At 42.8% G+C, this 21,966-nt stretch overlaps 1 protein-coding gene and 1 non-coding gene across 7 annotated transcripts in view; both read left to right on the plus strand.

Moving 5' to 3' along the window:
• Positions 1–21,966, plus strand: part of PHACTR1 (phosphatase and actin regulator 1) — a 574,022-nt gene that overhangs the window by 497,675 nt on the left and 54,381 nt on the right. For all 6 annotated transcript variants that reach the window (XM_054490800.2, XM_054490801.2, XM_054490802.2 and 3 more), the window contains 2 exons: positions 18,759–19,006; positions 20,986–21,142. In XM_054490800.2, the coding sequence (XP_054346775.1) occupies positions 18,759–19,006; positions 20,986–21,142 (405 nt within the window). The remainder of the gene's footprint in view (positions 1–18,758; positions 19,007–20,985; positions 21,143–21,966) is intronic.
• On the plus strand, positions 5,048–5,211 carry LOC129039821 (U1 spliceosomal RNA). Its single transcript, XR_008503508.1, has one exon. It is a non-coding gene; the product is annotated as a U1 spliceosomal RNA (small nuclear RNA).

Genomic DNA, 21,966 nt, shown 5'->3' on the forward strand with positions numbered 1-21,966 from the left:
CCAACCAGGATGCAGAGATTAATGCATGCATCAGTTTGACAAGATTGCCACCCCAGAGAAAGAGAAGCCCTCTTCCCAAACAAAGACCATCCCGGAGGCCCTCTTCCCAAACAAAGATTGGAGAGATTTTTCTGAGTGTCCCCAGTCATCTCCAGGAAGAATCTCAGAGTAGGCCAAGGTCACAGGCCCCACTTTTCAGTGTAGGGAGGGAATCACCAGCTGTCTTGGGTAATTTCCCCCTGATTTTTACTGCCTAAAAATTCTCCCTGTTGCCTGTCAACATGATTTCATTCTTGTTCTAACCAAGTTTTATACAGAAAGAAAGAATCATGTCTCTATCCTCCTGGCATTTTCCAGTGACCCCAAAAAACTCTGCAAGAAGGGAGAGTCATTACCAAACACTCAGGCATCCTGCCTTTAAAGTTCCTTGGACCGACCCCCTGTTTGGGCCATTGCTGCCCCCTGAAATCTCAGAGAATGTCACACCATAGGCCATCGGTCCAGACAGACAGTCTGATCCTGATGAAAAAGTTATCGGTAATGTACAAAGTTGAATGGTGAATTAAACAGCATCAATGCCTGACACTGGACCATACATTTGCACAAGTCATCTTATCATTGAAAGGGGCTTGGAAGACCATCCAGGCCACCAAGCTGCTGCTCACAGCAGTGTTCCTGACCATTTATCCTCTGATCTCTGCTCCAACAGGACGTTCTCCGGGTCCCAACATAGCCTGCTTCATTGTCAAGAAGGTCTGACTGTTACAAAGTTCCCTCTCTATTAAAAGTTTTACTTACTGAAATTTGTATCTGCCCCTTCCCGATCTAATTTCTAATCTTCCTTCTCTGTAAAAGGCTTTTAAATCTTTGAAGATAGATGAAGTCCTTCATCTAAGGACTTCTCTAGATCTTATACCATCTTGTTCGTGTTCCCCTGAGATTATACCAAATCTGCTCTGATTTATATGGAGAAGTTATTTTTTATTTATATTTTTTATTTTTGAGACAGCATCTCACTCTGGCACCCAGGTTGTAGTGCAGTGGCATGATCATGTCTCTCTGCAGTCTCGACCTTCCAGGCTCAAGCAATTCTCCCACCTCAGCCTCTTGAGTAGCTGGGATCACGGGTGCATGCCACCATGCCCAGTTAATGTTTTTTTATTATAGTTTTTGTAGAGATGCAGTTTTGCCATGTTGCCCAGGCTGGCATCGAATTCATGATCTAAAGTGATCCTCCTGCCTCAGCCTCCCAAAGTTCTGGCATTATAGGTGTAAGCCATGGCACACGCCTGCAGAGAAGTTCTTAGACATTACCTTGCCTAAGCCTGCTTGATGGCACTAAACAATGGCGTGGTTATTTACAGCTTTGGCTCACAAGATTTGGGGGAAGGAGCTAGAGTCCACTTGAAGCAAATGTAAAGGGTCATATTTATTCAAAATCACAGGGTTGCCCTAGGCAGTGGGGGCTGAGCTGGTGGCATCACACACCCCTACTTCAGGACAAAGTGTGTGGGTTCCAGAATTAACTGCCAGAGTTTGAGTCTTAGACACACCACGTATTAGCTGTGTGACCCAAAGCGTGTGGCTCAACCTCTTTTTGATTTTCATGCCTTATCTGTAAAATAAAAATAATCATAATGCCAGCAGCCTCATTAGGGTCATTTGTGAGGATCAAATTATTTAATGAATCCAAATCAGTGGGGCTATTGCATGTCACACAGTAAGCAAATGATGTTGAACATTAGCCAGCATGGAAAATTTGTCTTCAGTGACCCTAGAATGGTTTTGATCCAACCTTGTTGGAGATTTCTGTTTGTTTGAGTAAGTTTCCTCAAATTAGATTATCTTCATTCCCCTCACCCTGGTGAGCCACATCTTTTGGAAGATGATGTTTTATCATTACTTTTTTTTTTTTTTTGCATTTAGATTTCCCCTCAACTTTCCATTCTAATAAATAACACTGCATTTTTTTCCCCATTTTTGTACTTAAATCTTTGCTAGCCTTTACTCTTGTTCTTAAGAAACAAGCTTTTCTTAAAGTCATTAAAGAGTTGAACTCATGGTTGTTTAGTGACCCTGTTGTGGAATGACTTTTTATTTGTTTATTTTTATTTTTATTTCAATAGTTTTTGGGGAACAGGTGGTTTTTGGTTACATGGATAAGTTCTTTAGTGGTGATTTCTGAGGTTTGGGTGCACCCATCACCCGAGCAGTGTACAGTGTACCCAATGTGTAGTCTTTTATCCGTCACCAGCCTCCCACCCCTCCCCCAAGTCCCCAAAGTCCATTATATCACTTTTATGCCTTTGTTATCATTTCAAAGATGATACAGTGTTTTTATTGTTAATATCTGCAGTAAGCTCCGTGATCTAGTTGGCATTGATCCTAGAAGTCAGATGTAAAGTCCTAATCAGGACTCCTTTTCTTTCTGATCTTAATTCGGCTGATCTCTGTATTCTAGTCTCCTATTAGTAAAATGAAGGTGGAATGTGGACCCATGTTGACCCTGAAGGAATTTTAGGAAGATTCTTAATGGAATGCACTTTAAAGAAGTCTTTCCCTTCTCAATTAAAGGCAACTTCACACTTTCAGTCGCTCATGCCAAAAACCTGGAGTCACCCTTGACCCCTTCCTTTCTCTTGTTCCCCACATCTGACCATCTGCAAATCCTATCTGGTCCACACGGTACATACACAGGGATAAGATCAACACTTCCATGTGCTCCTTCTTCCCCCGCCTGAGCCTCAGTCAGCCTTGCCTGGCTTGCTGCAGTTTCTCCCACCTGTTCTTCTGCGTCCACACTTGCTCCGCAGCCCATCCCCACCAAAACAGTCCAAGAGACAGGGTTTGAGGAAAGTCAGATCATGACTGTCTTTGTCTACAAGGACTGCCATTTAAAAAAACACACACACACAGAATGCGTGACTTAGATGACAGAAATTTATTGTCTTTCAGTTCTGGAGGCTAGAAGTCCGAGATCAAGGTGCCAACAGGGTTGGTTTCTCCTGGGGCCTCTCTTCTTGCCTTGTAGGTGGTGTCTTCTCTCTGTGTCCTCACGTGGTCTTCCCTCTGTGTGTGGCTGTTCCTCATCTCTGCTTATAAGGACACCAGTGATGGTGGATTAGGGCCCACACCACTGACATCATTGTAACTCCCTCACCTCTTTAAAGACCCTACTTCCAAATACAGTCACATTCTGAGGCACTGGGACTTAGGACTTCAACATATGAATTTATCTGGGGACACAGCTCAGCTCTTAACAATGGCTGTGCCCAAAATGCTCCTGTCACTGTCCAGCTCACTAAGAGTAAAAAGCAAAATCCTCCCCATGGCCCAGAAGCCTACACCCACTCCAAGTTCTTTTGCAAAGAAAAATCTACTTACTCTTCAAGACATTATTAAAATACCAGGTCCTCTGTGATCCCTTCTCAGATTCTGGTACAGAGCTCTGTCCTCCTACACACACCCCTTTTGCATACTTGCATCAGGTTATGTGTTTCTCTCTCTATTCTCTCTTTAATGTGGACAGGAACCATCCTTGTCTCCTCATCTGCTATGGTTTGAGCGTCTCTTCTCCAAAATTCAGGGGTTGAAACCTGAGTATTAATGGACTGCCCCTGTTGTCTCCCTTGCTTCATCGGCTCCCCTCTGTGTTGCTCCCTCCTGCCTCACACAGCGGCCTTCCCACCATTCTCGGACATTCTCGGACATGCTGCACACCTCCTGACGGGGCCTTGGCACTGGCTGTTCCCCTGGACGGACTGCCCTTCCCTCAAATATCCTCAGGGCTCCTACACTCACCTGCCTCGGGTCTCTACTCAAATGTCACATCCTCAATGAGGCCCTTCCCGTTCAATATTGCAACCCTCCTCGCAACACAGCCTGTTCCCCAGCTCCTTTTATTCTTATCAAAGCATTTTTCACCATCTAACGTTTTGTGTCATTTGCCTTTCATTCGGTTTGTTGCTCTTCTCACCTAATAGAACATACAGTCCACAAGGGCAGGAACTGTTTTGTTCATGGCTGTATCCAGAGTGCCTACAACAGGGCCTGGCTTATAGGTTTGAGTGAGTGAGTGAGTGAGTGAGTGAGTGAGTGAGTAAGTGAGTGAAAGAATAACTGAATGAATGGAGAGCCTCTCATAGCTGCAGTGATATTCTTTCGCTTATTAATCTGCTTCCTATTGATGGATTGAGTTCTCACAAGGCATATGTTATATAAATATTAAGCAGTATTAGTGGTCTTTAACCTTTTATATTTTTATTCTAACAATTTGAACTGTTCCCTCTGTTTGGAATGCAGTCTCTTCCATCCTGTCCTCTACCACCCACAGCAGCTTCTTTCACAAAGAAAAATTCTTGTTCTTCAAGACGTTATTAAAATACCAGGTCCTCTGTGATCCCTTCTCAGATTCCCATACAGAGCTCTGCCCTCCTGCACACACCCCTTTTGCATACTTGCATCAGGTTATGTGTTTCTCTGTATATTCTCCCTTTAATGTGGATGGGAACCATCCTTGTCTCCCCATTTGCTATGGTTTGAGTGTCTCTCCTCCAAAATTCAGGAGTTGAAACTTAATGGCCAATGTGATAGTATTAACAAGTGGGGCCTTTAAAAGGTGATTAGGCCATGAGGGCTCCTCCCTCATGAATGACATTAAGACCCTTGCAAACGGGACTTCACACAGCAGCATAAAGCTCTCTTGGCCTTCCACCATGTGAGGGTGCTGCGTTTCTCCCAGCTGGAGGATGCAGCCCTCACCAGACAGCCAAACCTGCCAGCGCCTTGATCTTGGACTTTCCAGCCCCTAGAACTGTGAGGAAATACATTTCTGTTCTTTTTAAATTACCCAGTCTTGGGTATTTTATTATAGCAGCACAAATGGGCCACAATCTGCCATAGTACCTGTCATGTAGGAAGTATTCTGAAACTATTTATGGAGTGGGTTTCATTAAAAGTTACTCTAATCTTTGAAATAGAAAAATATCTTACTTTTATGATCAATGTTTTGTTACAAGCTGTCTCAATTATAGAAATAGGCTTTTGCATACTTACCTGGCAGTGGAGATACCATGATCACGAAGGTGGTTTTCCCAGGGCGAGGCTTATCCATCGCACTCCGGATGTGCTGACCCCTGCGTTTTTCCCAAATGTGGGAAGCTCGACTGCATAATTTGTGGTAGTGGGGGACTGTGCTTGTGCTTTCCCCTGAAAAAAAAAAAAAAGGAAGAAAAGAAACAGGCTTTTGCTGTGGATCCTCTCCTGCTTCCCCTGTTGGGCCATTCCTGTTGTGTTGTGTTTGATGTTAGAAGCAACGTACAAAGTTCCTCCCTTAAAATTAAATCTAGATCTTTGCTTGTCATGTCCGATAATATCAAACTAGAGCTCCAGATACTATAATTTTGATTATGAACCTTAGCCATCATTGAAGTACATCATCCCTTCTTAATTCTCTTCGAGCAAATCCTTCATGAATGATGAAATGGGAGAGGGGTCATCATCCTTAGCTAAGGTAGGGATGCTAAGATTGCTAAGGTGTGGGGAATCGTATTTGGTAGTTCAGCTCTATCCAGTGTCCTCAGACTAAACCTGAAAGTTAACTTCCAGAATTTTACGCTGAGACCTGAAAAATAGGAGCAATCATGTAAGGAGGAGAAAGGCAATGCGGGTACATTCTAGACGGATTAGAGGAAGGAGTGTGTTGGTAGACCAGCTGAGTTCACATGGGAAGAATAATTGAAATCTCTGAGTTTGATCTAAAAAGGCAAAATATGAATGAGTTTTTGTTACTAGTATCATTCATGCAAGCTATCAACTGATGCAAAATATCAATAGATATTTTTAATGATGCCTTATTTACACTCAGTGAGTTTTAGTTTAGGAAAATTTTAAGTACCATACATTTAGTTCTGATGGAAATTGCCACCTATGGGCCTTAAAAATGAAAAAATAAATACGTTTCTAATGAATTCATTCTTTATCTACCTCTTCCTGTCCCAAAGTCCCTGAGCAGCTAAATGAAGAAGGCTCTGACATTTGCCAGGAAAAAATTTCAGGCAATTACTGACTTGTAAACCTTGAATGAAAACAGGCCCTGCAAAAAGAAAGGATGGTACCTGTGTTTGCTTAGCAAACGGAAGATCCACCAATTCTTTGCTGAGTACATTTTCTGGACCAGGCTCCGTGCTTGGCACTGGGGATGTAACAGTGAACAAAATACAGAAGATACCCTCAGTACAGCTTAGAACCTGCTGGGAGTATAGAGTGGGCAGATCAGTACCCATGAGAGTGCAGGGAGGGAGAAGAATGTGCAACAGGAATGTCAACTGGTCTATGAAATTCAGAGTTGTCTTCTCTGAAGAACTGCATTTAAACTAAAAGCTAAAAGAGAGGAATAACCAGATGGAGAGGAGAATGGGAATGAGAGAACATTTAGGCAGATTAGAGGAAGGGGTGATATACTGTCTCCAGATAGAGAATGAGGTTTTTAATAAGAAAAGAGAGTTGGCATTTATTCTCCAGGTTTTTAGAAGACATAGCATAGAGAATGAGATGGATGACGTAACATTGTAATCAGATATAAGAAAGAACCCAAGAGCCAACAGAGAGGACACTGAAGATTTTTAAGAAAAATCAGGCCAACAGGAGTCCCAAATGGTTTACTCATGTACTTATGTAAAGAAAAACCATACAGGTCGGATCAGCTGCTAAGGACATATCCAATTCTAACTGTAGATTAGATATATTGAAGTAGGTTAACTGTAATGTGAAATTTTGGAGAAGCAGAATGGCTTTACCTCTGCTGGCATAGTCGATGTACATCTGTGTTAACGTGGATAAGCCAGTCCAATCTGGATGGTCAACTAGATGCAGGAAAGTTCCGGAATCGTCTTGAACTCTTAGCAACACCCATTGATCACTGCATGCCAAGCATTGTGATAGGCACAGAATAACAAAGCAATCTTTCCTTTAAAATAATAACATTGACAAGTTTATACAAATAGTTTATTATTTCTTATAATGTCCCCTTTTTACATTTACATATTAGCTAGAGATGAATTTGTCAAGAATATTGAAAAAGGAATCATTTTTACATTGAACAGAAGAAATTGAAATCAGTGGACCCTCAGATCCCTCCAAGCTCTAGAATTCTATTATCCCATGATTATTTTTAGGCCTTTCAAAGAGCACAATACAATTTATAATCCTTGGATAAATACATTTCATGGTTACAATTACTTTTCTTCATGTTGCCTCAAGGGTCATGGGAAATTCTAAAGAATAATTCTTCCTCCTAAACTAGATGATCCCTAGGGTTTCTTTTAGACTTAACAGTCTAAATAATTATTGTATTGGCTTATGTCTGTAATGTTTCACCTGCTAATTAGGGTGTTCCCTGACAATACACAGATGTGAATCAGTGCCTCAGCAAGAATGAAACTCTGAACACCTAGGTGTTGTTTGCTTGTGAAGTGGTGTTGCTTTGTAGTTCCATGTTTCTTCATGACATAACAAAGGGCCTACATTGTTAAATGAAATATTTTTCCAGGGAAAGATTCTCTTCTTATGGTGATGATCATCTCTTCAAAATCTCACACAATTCCAGTTAGACATTTGTCCTTGCCCCTTGGAAGCCAGCACTGTCAATCTCTTACTTTAGGTCAGTTCTTTGATTTTAAAGCCTATATTTATCATCTTTAGTTGGCTACACATACATGTTGTTTTTCAGATTTAACTGCTACTCCAAGGTACATGATGTGGTTTTAGTGCAAAGTAATGTCATTATGAGCAAGACCCATCTTTCCCTATAAGGTTGGCAAGGAAATTGTCTAATCAATTTCCTAAGTTGTTTAACTTTAAAAATGAGACGTACAAACCATCAACACCTTTTTAAGGCTTAAGAGAATTAAAAAAAGGAAGTGTATTTTCAAAAGAAAGGGAATCTGCTTTTGATTTTTTTTGCTTCAATAGAAATCCTGCCCTTTTCCAATGCACAAATATTGACGCTTTGATCTTCTTGGAAACCATCATCCAGAAAGTTTTGCGGATCAAAAATATTAAAACACTAAAGAAAATATTTTAATAAATTAGTGGGTAATATCTATAATGACTAATTTATGATAAATTGTTGGTGTTGACATGCACTCCTAGTTAAAACAGCAACTCTCAGCGTTGATGTCCAGGAAGCACACTGCACCAGCATTGCCTTCTAATTTCGCAGCTGCCTGGGAGGTGGGCACCTAGGTTTCTCCATTTAACTGATGAGGAGCGAAACACCAAGAGACAAGGTTAGCAATGGCCCAGCTGGGACTCGCACCATTCTGCTGACTCCGTTTCCTGCCTTTTTAGTACCCATGCTCAGCCAAGCATGCTAGAACACTCACCAGTGTCTAGGGACAAAGTCAAGTAGAAAAGCCACCACTGGTTTCTCCATCAGAAATAGAGAGTGCTGGGAGGGATGGGCTCTTGGTCAGACTCTGTGTGTCTTATGGTTTTGTTCATCACATCCCAATCCCAGATAATATTTCAGAAATGTGGGTCATTGGTCCCTGAAAGGACAGAGGCTGTGAACAAATTAATTTAAATCCATTACCACTGCTGGAAAAAAAAAAAAAAAAAACTCAAAATACAGTTTCTATTCAGGAAGGCTCAGTACCCTTGTCTATATATAGAACAGCATAGTTTCCTGCTGACTAAAGTTCAACAAAAAACAAAAGCTTTAATGTTACATGTCTTATCTTAGAAGGCTAATCCTAGGCCATGATAAACCACACAATGTATGCCTGCTTTCTTAAAAAGAAGCTGATTAACTATTTTCTTAGGCTACATTGGTTATTTCTGCTATTTTTCAGCCTCAGGCACTGCAATTTGCAGCATAATTTCTCACACATTTTTGGTCTCCAAGAGGAAAGTGGCTGATTGTTCTCTCTCCCCTCTGAAAACTCTCTTCATAACTCGTGCAGACTAAATTACAAAAGCTGTTCCTGTTGAAGTTTAATTTGGTTTTCAGTGTCATATTTGTAGATAATAAATTTTCTCTCTCCTTTGAGGAGATTAATGTCTTTCTTTTTTTTTTTAACAGTGGATGCATTTAAAATCAGATACCAGAAAGCAATATTCCCTTTATTACATGTTTTTCTTTAGAAATGATGGTGAAATGGATCCACCTATTTTAGAGAAAGATTAAGGATTTAAAAGAGACAGTGATTTTCAATTTTATGACCTGCCCTTGATTCCCTACAAGAGTTTCAAAGGTGTTTGCCAGCCAGTAATTCCCCTCCCATGGATGGGTCACAGTGATTTCCTATTCATCAGCCTGTACCATGGAATGGAGATAAAGTGATGATTACAAAGCTCCCTTGAAAAGGGGGTGACTCTTATAATGACCCGGATGCACTGTAGATGTCTTGGCATTCATTCCTGTATGAAAGACTGAAAGTAAGGTCTGGGCCTTACCCTTATCCAGTAATGAACATGAAAGGTAAGTCAGTGTCTTCATTTTTGAAGTCTAGAGATCCCTTAAAAATATTCGGCCATTGAAGGTAGGAAAAGGCCAGGCACGGTGGCTCACTCCTGTAATCCTAACAACTTCGGGAGCCCAGGAGTTTGAGACCAGTCTGGGCAACATAGTGAGACCCCATCTGTACAAAAAAATTAAAAAATTAGCCAGGTGCGGTGACACCTGTTAGTACCAGCTACTCAGGAGGCTGAGGCGGGAGGATTGCTTGAGCCCAAAGGTCCAAGGTTGCAATGAGCTATTTAAAAAGAAGAAGAAGGAGAAGCAGGAGAAGGAGAGGGAGGAGAAGGAGAAGGAGAAGGAGAAGAAGGAGAAGAAAAAGAGGAGGAGGAGGAGGAGGAAGAGAAGAGAAGAGAAGAGAAAAGAAAAGGTAGAAAAAGGGAAGGGAGGCAGAAATGGTTATTTACCTGGGCTCTCAACCTATGCATCTCCTACTTAGTTTAACAGAGTTAAAGAGGAGAGTTGAGTTTTCCAAAAAGAAGGCTTGGTAAAGATTATTCTTGGTGGGAACAAGACCAAGGGAATAGAGTACAGCTCTTCACCTCCCTAAGGCATCCAGTAGATGTGATGAGAGGAAGGCAGTTTTAAATGTGTGCCTTTTATTGACTCGAGACTGCCATTTTCCTCTCAAGCTTTCCAAATACGTCTCTTTTCAGTGTTTCTTGTGTAAATAGCAAGCTTTCTGTTTTAGGGATACTTTTGTTCATTATTTTCTGTTCATTTAAGCTGTTCCATCCTCAAGGGGAAAATGAGGATGAAACAAAGTCCTCATCCTTGTGAGCTTACTCGTTAGTGGGAGCGACAGGTAATAAGCCTATGAATGTGTAATGTGATGTCGGGCAGGGACGGGGCACTGAAGAACCACCATGCAGGGTCATGGGAGGAGTGTGGTGGTGATGCCTCTCTATCCTCAAGGAGATGTGTCATTAAAGTGGCCACAATAGATATGAAACCCACTGCATGCCCCCTTTTTATCAGCAGCGCTCCATTGTGCAAGGCTGGATTATCCAGCCTGGTAATTATTCTGTCCTTCCTCTTGTCGCCTATTCTCTCTGCACACCTACTCACCCCCAGCCATGTGCTACTCACACAAAACTTGTATCCCCAAGCCTAGAATTCAAACCCCCTCCCTATGTGTTCCATAATAGCCCTCATCATGGGACTCTTCACAGCAAAATTCATAGCAAGAGAGTAGCTGGATTGTGTGAACATCTGTTATCCTTGCTTTTTGTTACAAAAATATTATAGTCCATGGTTTTTAAAATTTGCGGTATAAATTGCATTTCATAGTCAGCATATACATCTACAGAAAAAATGATGGGCTTTGCTGATTCTCCAGGAGAAAGCAACATGGTTCATGGAAAGAACACAGGCCCTGGGTGGGAAGACCTAAGTTCACATCCTGCTGTGATCACCGCCGAGTGAGCACTGTGTTCTCAGAAACTTCATGTCCCCATTCATAAAAAAATCAAGATAATAACAATACCCTTCTTAACTCTGCAAGTTTTTGTGGCGATTAAATGAGATGATGAACATTTACAACACACTTTCATAGGGCACTAAAGGACCATCTGTGGTAGCCATGTGGTTGTTTTGAAAGATGCTGCTGCTCCTTCATCCTGAGCTGTGGAACCCGCTGGTATCTTTAAGACATGGTGTGGAAATATTCCGAAATGGTGCATCTGTCCAACATCTTGTGAATATCATGGAATGCTGTTCGGTTTCTGCATGTTCATCCCTCTTACATTTGTCAAGAAAATGACATTATTTGGTGCTACCTAGAAGATAGGGAGCAGAAATTCATCTGTTTTTCCCCTGGAAAATAATTTAAGGCCTTTGGTCTTTGTTTAAATTCATTATAGAATGTTAGTATAAGAGGAAACCGTATAGATCTCATCAAGCTCAATGACGTCACCTTACAAAGCAGCCTAACTTTGGACAGTCTGAATTAAAGTGGGCTGACGGCCTGTGAGTATAGAATTGGAAATTGGAATATCATTAAGCTCTCTCTGTTACCTCTTCTGTGCACACACAGTCCTGGAATGAAGGCCACATGGTACCAACGTGCTCTTGCTTGCATAGATCTCTGTGCCTTAGCTCCTCGAGTTGTCTTCTTAGGAAAAAGAATTCTAGAGCACTATTTCCAAAAATCCTAATGCTCCTTTCACAAAGATAATTTCCCTACAACAGCAAGACTCTATCTAAGGGTCAGGGATCCTAATTTTAGCAAATTAAGTAATTGGAAATGTAATGTGGTGTATTCTGATTGTGTGTGACTTCAATTTAAATATTTGATCAACTTATCCATCAGTTCCAAACACATGTGTGCAATGAGGAGGTAGAGGCAGGAAGATCATCAGCCTCTGTCTTGGAGAGGCTCACAGTTAATTGGGGTGGGGGTAAATGCTTAGCCTGTAATTATAACATAATGTGGCAGATGCTAGAACAAAGCTGGGAACAGAGGCTATGGATGTGCAGAGAAGGGACTGGTTTCCATTGGAAAAATCAGAAAAGGATGCTCAAATGAAATGAGATTTGAGTCATCCCTGAAAGATAGGCAGGATACTCTCTCTAGGCCAAAATCTGAAGGGTGAGTTATGGGGCGGAGCAACTGCAGGAGCAGAGGGAGGAGGCAGGGAAGTCCACAGTGTACTTGGGCAATGGTAAGTGGTCTGATATGGCTGGAACACTAGGAAGATGGTAAGGAATAATAACAAATGAGATTGAAAGGAGTTGGGGGGTCAGATCGTGAGGCACCTCTTAGTCCATGCTGTAGAGGGTGGAGTTGATCCAGTTTACAATGAGGCCTTTCCTGGCTCTTTTGATTAGGAGAATTACATGATTAGACCGGTTTGACAGCAGAATAGAGGGTGGACTGTGTGGGTGGGGAGGGGGAGGGTCTGGAAGAAGATTAAAGTTTGCAACCATTGGGGGACCACTACTTCTACATATGCAGTCGTATAGTGACATCAGTAGATCAGGTCCTGTAGTCTGATGGCCTGAATTCAATGTCTGCACACCTCTGGTTGTGTGACCTTGGCCACGTGCCTTTGCATTTTCCCATCTAAAACGGGAAGATCACAATAGTACCTATCTCTTAGGATCCTTGTGAGGCTTAAGTGAATCAACACGTGGGACAGTGTAAACATTTAGAAATGTTAACTTCCATCATCATCTGCAATAATCCAGTTAGAATGAACAAAGGTGGCCGGGCACGGTGGCTCATGCCTGTAATCCCAGCACTTTGGGAGGCCAAGGCAGATGGATGGCAAGGTTGGGAATTCAAGACAAGCCTGGCCAAGATGGTGAAACCCTGCCTCTACTAAAAATATAATAATTAGCCAGGCGTGGTGGTGGGCATCTGTAATCCCAGCCACCTGGGAGGCTGAGGCAGAGAATTACTTGAACCCGGGAGGCGGAGGTTGCAGTGAGGAGCAGAGATCACGCCACTGCACTCCAGCCTGGGTGACAGAACGAGACTGCGTCTCAAAAAAAAAAAAAAAAAAAAAGAATGAACAAAGGCTCCATCTCGGAGGTTAGGTTGAGATTCCTCATGTTTACCTGCAGTTTTAGAAGCTAATTAGCCCTTAGGAAGAGGGAGGGTGAACACAACCCATGTGCAATGAAGTCCATTTGAATTTGAAGCCAACTAAATGCTTAATGCCAAAGAATGTTGATGTGAGTGGTCTAGAATAGATTTTATTACACAAGTCAGCAATTCCTCAGGGAGGTTGACAGGTACTCTGGAAGATGTGACTCTCTCAGGCCACTGAGTGTCATTCAGTAAATCACTGATCTGGGCAACAGAATGAGAAAAACTATTTCACTCAAGCATCAGCCTGGAGCTCTTGCATTCATGAGGTAACAGCTTAGGAACTGAAGGCAGGAGTGCAAGTAACTGAGTTAAGTAGAACCCCACGAGCATCAGCATCTTGGTGCAGCCCCCAGAATGCCAGCCTCAGACCTGATAAGTCAGGAACTCACATAAGAGGATCTGGACAGCTCTTCATCATTCAGCGAATGCTGAAGACTCCTGATAATTAATACCTAAATGGCTTTTGAAGAGACTCACATGGTACAGTGCTGAGAATGTAGCAAGCAGCAAAGCCACTGTGGATGCTGTAGGCCAGTGGCTCCTAATCTGGGATGATTTCTGTCCCCCTGTCCCCCAGAGGACATTTGGCAATGTCTGAAGATTGTTTTGGCTGCCACAGTTGGAGGAAGTGCCGCTGGCATCTGGTGGGCAGAGGCCAGGGGTACTGCTAAGTGCACTACAATGCACAGGACAACCCTCAAAGCAATGAATTATCTGGCCGAAAATGTCAGTCATGCCTGTGTTGAAAAAGCCTGGTCTAGACCAACATTTAACCAAAACGTGATATCTGCATCATTGGTGGTACAGAAAATGAGTTTAGGGCAACCTTTTATTAGTTTTAATATTTTATGGAATATTGTATGTACTTATGCATATATCCATATTGAAAATATATGTATTACAAATATGAAAATATATCTTAACATGTTATAAACCTATACGATTTACATATAAAACCTGTTATTACAAAGATGTCATTTGCTTAGGATGAGGTTACAATAGTGTTTGAATTTTTAAAAAAGTACTGTACAGACTTAAAAAAATACAAAGTAAATAATAGTGTAAATGGACTTCAAAGATGCCATACACAAAAAAGATTAAGGAGGTGGGAGTATAATCAAGGTTTAGAAAACACTGGTTCAGATCAGGGCACAGAAAATTTTTTCTGTAAAGAACCAGATAGATAGTAAATATTTTCAGCTCTGTTGCAACTACTCCACTCTTCCATTTTGGTGCAAAAGCAGCCAAGGTGATTGGTGAATGGATGGGTCTCCTGAACGCCCTGAGTATTAAACTCAGTGAACCAGGAGTGGCCTGGTCGTCGCAGGGTAGAATACTATTACCTACCCTAGTTAGTAGGACTTAAAATAGTTATAAAGTAATGATGCCCATTTTTTACACACGTTGACAAGGTATGATATTTCCTCCATCTCGCATGGGTACATTTAGTCAGGTGTGTGTCTTATCAAAGGACACATCTCATAAGTATCACAGTTCAACTTTTGCATGCGGAATTTGTAATAGAGTAGGTTCAAATGTCAAGCCCTTCCTTTACCAACTGTGTCCTTGTGGGCCTATTCATTACCCTTTCAGAGCTTGAACTTCCTGCTTCATAAAATGGGGAGAACAGCACCTGTCCTGTACGGTTGTTGGAAAGGTGAAATGCAACACTGTGTGTGAAAATTACACATTTAGTAAATGTTCTCTCTATTCACTCCCCCTTCTTTCCTTCTCTCCTTCAATTCTTCCACTTATTCATTGAGGATGCCCTTTTTGTCATTGCCATTGATAAAGATGCTAACCAAGTCTAGAGCACCACATCCCTGCAGCACACCACTGGATGCCTTCCTGAAAATTAAAAAACCATCCCTTAGTTAATGCCTTTTGAACATGTTTTGCCGACTGCTTACAAATGTATCTAAACATCAGTCATTCCAGCCCGTATTTCTTTCATTCGGCTAAAGCAATAGACAATTACTGAGCATCTACTTTGTGTCAGGCACGATACTAGGCACTAAGCATGGTAATAGGAACCAGATACAAACAGAAGACGTGGCGTCTGCCCCACAAGGAGCCTACAGCCTTGGGAGGCGAAGAGAAGATAGTAAGCAAACAGATGATCATGGTTTTCACACTAGAGGACTCTCCGGTAAACACAGGCAAGGCATTGACTGAGACAAGTATTGAGAGAGAAATAGGAATGAATAAGGTGAAGATGGCTTGGGAACACATTCCAGGCCAAGAGCATTGAATGCATAGCTGCAGGTGATCAAGGGGTCAGTTGTTTGGAGACAGAAGTAAAGAAGTGGGAATGAATCTGGGTTAATAATTTGGGCCAAATTATGTAGGGTGTGGCAGGCATGTGACACTATGTTTAAGCTACTGTTTGCAGGCTAATGGTTTTCACCTTCCTTTCAGAATGAGAGTCTGTATTTAGAGCAGATCTAGGTGATAACTATATTATATAAAACTCGTGCTACAGACACTGATGTTCTGCCGGCTGTCTGTCACCAGCGGGGCAGAGGCCACGTGTCATAAGATGCTGCATTTGAGTTGATTGGGTTCTTTGCCTCAAATAGTACAGTTCATGAGGCGTTAACTGAATTTTCATTTGCATCACTCCTAGAGCAGTAGTTTTGTAGACTTGAGAGGCATTCAAAGTTCTCAGGGGTGAGGCTCTTAGATCCAAGTTTTAGAAAGTCACTCCAACAACTCTGGAGACTGGACTGAAACCGAGCCTGCTATGAAACCACTTGGAAGGCCATGTCTGTCAATAACCAGTGAGGGTCTCATTTGAGGCCGTGTCAACAAGCGACTTCACATGCACCAGCCCTACAAAAAAGGCATGATTTACCCAGTTTTGCATTTAAGGAAACCAAGATTCAGAGGTTAAACAATTTGGCCAATGTCAAGAAGAGAGTAAGTGGCAAAACATGGACTCAAATCTGTCTTGACTCCCCAAACTGAGGCCACATATTAACCTTCCCAGCCTCCTTTTCAGCTAACTTCTATACTCTCCTTTCTTTTCTTGCTCTCCTGTGGTTCTCCATAGTTACAAAAGGGGTGGGTTTATCAGGGCATTTGTCTTCTCAGGACTCTTCCTGATGCATAGTTGGCATTCAGTGGATATTTATTAATAGGATGTTTTACAATTCTTTTGGTGGATTCACCTAGCTTCCTGGAAAACTACCTCCTTCATTCTTGAGGAAAATTAGGCATTCAAGCACATGCTGGGGTTCACACGTCAAGAAGATGACCTGATTGGACCCAGAGGTCTTTAACTCTTTCTCTAGTGCCCCAACAGGCAGTCATTGGCCACCTGACCAATCCCTATTTGACAAACCCAGTAGCATGGTACCTGGTGCCTTTCAAAGTAGCCAGCTGTCCTCCATTTAATCCCATCCTATGCAAGAAGGTCTCACCCTGCCCACGTATCTTTGAAAGACAAGAAAGCACAGCCTCTTGTTGATCACACACTACCTATGAGGTGGAGTTTCTTATCTTCCTTTGCATTTTTCTCTCTTCTTTATCTTCTTGAATCAACTTGGAGACTTCTACCTTAAGGAACTCATGCTCTCTAGTTTCCAACGTTTTTCCTTAAAAGATTCTTCCCACCAAACAAGACTATCTATTGACTGCTTTCATTCCCAGCTCCCGGCTGCCGTTATCCCCAGCTCTGTGCCTTTATAGGAACCATTGCTAATTAACCAAAAAGTGGAGAGAGGAAAAGACAGGATTCAGGCAAAACATGAGCCATGGAATTACATTTTTTGGCCTCTTCCATCCTTACTTCCTATAATACCCAATGTGGAAATCCAAGCGCAGTTGGAATGGAGTGGCTGTCACTGATAAAAGGGCTGCTTTGCAGGGTGGGCACCAAGTCCCCAGCCCCACTTTCATCACCCTTCACCACCCTGGAGGCCATCTATCGTGTACTTCACCCTCCTGCTCCCATTGTCATTTGTATTAAATTAGGTGGGAAATGGACCAATGTAAACCACTAATGTGGTAAATCACTAATAAGGTGCTGCATTTTGTAAATATGTGATTTAATCCTATTCAGTAGTTGGCTTTTTTTAAGTTGATTTAGTTCATTGCCTTGAACATCATAGCTCATAATGTGTTAACTAGATTTTTCCATTTGTGTCACTGAAGAGTTATGTGAAAAATACAAAGAGAAAAACAGCTCTTTGGAAACAATGGAAGGAAGGAAGTTAATTGAATTTACATTAGGCATAGCAATAATTTAAAGCGTAATTGAAAGTTTCAAAGGAGAGGCATGCATTCATATGTCATAAGTCAGATTTCTTTTGGATAAAATATTCAAATGTAGAACTTACTGATATATAATATAACCTCATGCTCCATTTCCTTATGCATGTCAAACACTTTTGGATGGTAAAATGCATTGAGTTTCCTGTGTTTAAAAATTCCTTAAATGAAAGATATAAATTCCACTTCCAGTTAATCTGAAAAAGAATTACAAAATTTAACTGTGGTTTCTGGCTTCATATTCTTATGATTCTTACTAGATTTAAGTTACTACATAATCCTCAGCTAGAGAATTAAGAAAATAATTATTTTCTTTATTTTTGATGACATGCATTTAGTAACTTTCGAACAACAAACTTGTATAGATTTTTTTTTTCTTTTTGAGATGGAGTCTCGCTCTGTTGCCAGGCTGGAGTGCAGTGACACGATCTTGGCTCACTGCAACCTCTGCCTCCCAGGCCCAAGCGATTCTCCTGCCTCAGCCTCCCAAGTAGCTGAGACTACAGGTGCGTGCCACCACACCCAGCTAATTTTTGTATTTTTAGTAGAGAGAGGGTTTCACCATGTTGGCCAGGATGGTCTTGATCTCTTGACCCCGTGATCTGCCTGCCTCGGCCTCCCAAAGTGCTGAGACTACAGGCGTGAGCCACCACGCCCAGCAGTATAGCTTTTTTAGTTAACGAAGATATTCGATCCAAGTTGGTTCAACTTAAGAGGTAGAACCAAAAACATCATCCTCTATGCCTCTTAGAAAACTGACCTGCAAAATATCCAGACTGGCATTACCTGTGGCTCCTTGTGGGAGAGAACTTTCTCTAGGTCATCGCTAACAATGTCATGCATGGGTGTCCAGCCTTGTGTCCATCCCCCTCTTCCCTTTCTCAGCATCTCCAGCCACAGCATTTCAGTCTTTCACACACTCAGTCCCTATTAGTCGCCCTGTGTAGCTTTAGAAAACTAGAACCTCAATTATTATCTTTCTCTCCTGAATCTGTAGCTTCACTATCAAATTAATCCTTTACCCTTGCTTTTAATTTTTTTTAAATTATGGTAAATACAGATAACATAAAATTTGCCATCTTAACCATGTTAAAGCATACAGTTCAATGGCATTAAGTACATTCACATCATTGTGCAACCATCACACCACCCACGAGGAGCTGGATTTATTATTTCCTATCCCACACCACTATTCCCATCAGGAAACCGTGCCATCTTAAAATGATTCCCTATAAGATGAGCAATGGAACTTTACTTGCCCAGTAGACCCTTTGTCTCTTAGGATTGGACAACTGAGTTTTAAAATGGTTTTGATGCATTTGTATAGCACGTTAGCCAAAGTGAATTTCCTATTTCCTCCTTGTCTTTAAACAGCTCTGAGCAGCGGGTCCCCTGTTCCACTTCTTACCACAGCTCTGGGTTGCACTCGGGTGACGGGGTCACCAAAGCAGGACCTATGGGCCTTCCAGAAATAAGACAAGTGCCAACTGTTGTGATTGAATGTGATGACAATAAAGAAAATGTGCCTCATGAGTCAGACTATGAAGACTCTTCTTGTCTGTATACAAGAGAAGAGGAGGAAGAGGAGGAGGACGAAGACGATGACAGCTCATTATACACCAGTGCGTTCGTCTTAACTCGTCACCAGGGGTGGGGAAGCATGCTATTGTGGAAAGAGAGCAGAGAGCAGACCCAGCAGCCCAGCAGCCCAGCAGTCTGGGTTCTAATCCCGCTCTGGTGTTGACTGGTCCTGGGTCGTAGGGCAGCTTAGTCTACCTCCTGGGGCCTCAGTTCCTACATCAGTAAGAGGAGAGGGTAAATGTCCTCTAAATGCCCTCCTTAAATTCCCTCCTAGCTCTAAAAATTGTTGCCACCTCCTACCTCTTTAAATGGCTTCTTTGTTGCTTCTCTTAGGATGCAACTTCTCCCCCACCCAAAAAAAACTTTAAGAAGTTTAAAACTCTGTCCCTGTCTAGCAAACACTCAAATACTACCCACTGTGTATGCAACAAATTCACTTTTTAAGCATACCTCAGCATCTTTAGAAGGCCTCAATTTAAATTTCTTATTTATGACCTTTAAATGTGCTAAGAGACAAGAGAAGAAATGAAGAAAGCAAAGTTCAAAACCTATCACTCTGGCCATGAACAGTAAATAAATTTTAGTTACGTGAGTACAGCCTGATATTTGGCCAACTTTTTAATAAATGAACTTATGAGAATAGCAACCATGCATTGAACATGTACTGTGTGCCTGACAATGGGCTACGGTTTTAATCTCTCACCTACATCTCACAACAACCCTGAGGCATGGACGCTAGTGCCTCGTTTTACAGATAAGGGCAGAAAATGGAGAAACAAGGCGCTGGCCCAGGGCCTCACGTCTGCTAAGGGGCAACGCTGGGGTTTGATGCGGGCTCTGTCACATTCTGAAGCCCATGTTCTAAAATTAGCAGAGGAAGAAAGAAGAAAAGCACTACTCAATAAAGCCCAAAGCCATCCTCAGACTTGTTGCCTGCTGGTGTTTTCTCTTGCTCTCTACTTACCAGGCTTCAAATAGCTGGCTCCAAGTGAGACCTGGCGAGCTATGAAGGGATCCAAGTGATGTCAAGGAAAGAACTACACAGGGCAGCCAGAGACCTCAATGATCCATGAATGGAAGGAGCAGCTGCTCAGCCCCTGTTTGCTGTTCAGTATCCAGAGAATTAAATGTTTTATACAGGGGTTTCTCAACCTCAGCACTCCCGGCATTTGGGACCAGATAATTCTTTGGTGTGGGGCCGTCCTGTACACTGTGGGATGCTTACAGGCATCCCTGGCCTCTGTCCGCTAGATGCCAGTGGCACCCTCTGCCTGCCACCTTAGTTTTGACAAACAAAAATGCCTTGGGAGTTTGCCAGGTGTTCCCTGGGGAGCAAAATCTCCACTGGTTGAGAACCACTGATTTATATCAGATGTAGGGAAGCCCTGCCTCAGCTGCTCAGAAACCCTGGGGTTGAAAAGAAAAAACCCATCCCAGGATATTGCGTGTTTCAAAGCCCTCACTTCCACTCCCACCCCCAACCAGCCCCACTTTGTCCGCCTACCTTTTTTCTCCTTCATGTCCCCCCAGCTCCAGTGTAGTTGATCTTTTCTGTCTCTTGAGATTTCCTGGTGTAGCCTTCACCACTGAACTTCTGCAGACGCAGATCCCCGCCCACCTGCTGCCTGTTGGACTCTCATCTCTGCTTCAGGTGTCAGCCCTTCCTCCTCGTGAAACTTCCCCTAGTTGCTAAAGGCCTCTGTCCTGTCTCCCCCTTTGCAGTCCACTGCACCCCACAGCCAGTCCTGCCCTCCTTTGTGATGTCGCCTGCATGCTAGACGTTCCTGGAAAGCAGAGACCCAATCACAGGTTCCCCGTGTGCTGTCCATGTGCCCCACACAGTGTTAGGGGTAGAGTGTGTGGCAATGGCAGGACCTCTAGGAACTGAGGCATTAACCACTTTCAGGTGTTAAAACCTTGATGACTTCCTTCCTGCCTTGTATCTTATGGCGCAGGGTTGGCCCTGTGGGAGCCCAGGCAGATATATAAGCCTTAATTGACTCATTTCTGTCTCCTACAGGCTCCCTGGCCATGAAGGTCTGCAGGAAGGACTCCTTAGCCATCAAACTCAGCAACAGGCCCTCCAAGCGAGAGCTGGAAGAAAAGAACATCCTTCCCAGGCAGACGGATGAGGAGCGGCTGGAGCTGAGGCAACAGATTGGCACCAAGCTCACCAGGTAGGACAGCGGCACCCTCTGCCTCCCTGGCAGTGGGCCTTTAGCTCTCCAGGTTCTAGCAAAAGAATTCAGTCTCGGCCGGGCGCAGTAGCTTATGCCTGTAATCCCAGCACTTTGGGAGGCCAAGGCAGGTTGATCACATGAGGTCAGGAGTTCAAGACCAGCCTGGCCAACATGGTGAAACCCCGTCTCTACTAAAAATGCAAAAATTAGTCAGGCCTGGTGGCCTGTAGTCCCAGCTACTCGGGATGCTGAAGCAGGAGGATTGCTTGAATCCAGGAGGTGTAGGTTGTAGTGAGCCGAGATCGCGCCATTGCACCCCAGCCTGTGTGACAGAGCAAGACTCTGTCTCAAAAAAAAAAAAAAAAAAAGGAAGAGACAATGGAAAACATCCCATTTTGTCTCCAAGGTTGTTTCTGTAGTGCCCTCTCTTTCATTTATCCAAATCTTGGAAAATTCACTTAATTTAAGGTTCAGGGAGAAATTGAGAGGCAGGTTTCCAGGGAGAATAATCATCTATAGAAAAGCCTCCATCATCGGGCCAGGCACGGTGGCTCACGCCTGTAGTCCTAATATATTGGGTGGCCAAGGCGGGCAGATTGTTTGAGCCCAGGAGTTTGAGGCCAGCCTGAGCAACAAAGTAAAACCCCATCTCTACATAAAATCAAAAATTAGCCAGATGTGGTGGCACATGCCTGTGGTCCCGGCTCATGGGAGGTTGAGGCAAGAGGATGGCTTGAGCACAGGAGGTCAAGGCTGCAGTGAGCCATTATTGTGCCACTGCACTCCAGCCCAGGTGACAGAGAGAGAGAGAGAAGGAAGGA

The sequence above is a fragment of the Pongo pygmaeus genome, chromosome 5 (genome assembly GCF_028885625.2).
Source record: "Pongo pygmaeus isolate AG05252 chromosome 5, NHGRI_mPonPyg2-v2.0_pri, whole genome shotgun sequence".
Classification (NCBI taxonomy): domain Eukaryota; kingdom Metazoa; phylum Chordata; class Mammalia; order Primates; family Hominidae; genus Pongo; species Pongo pygmaeus.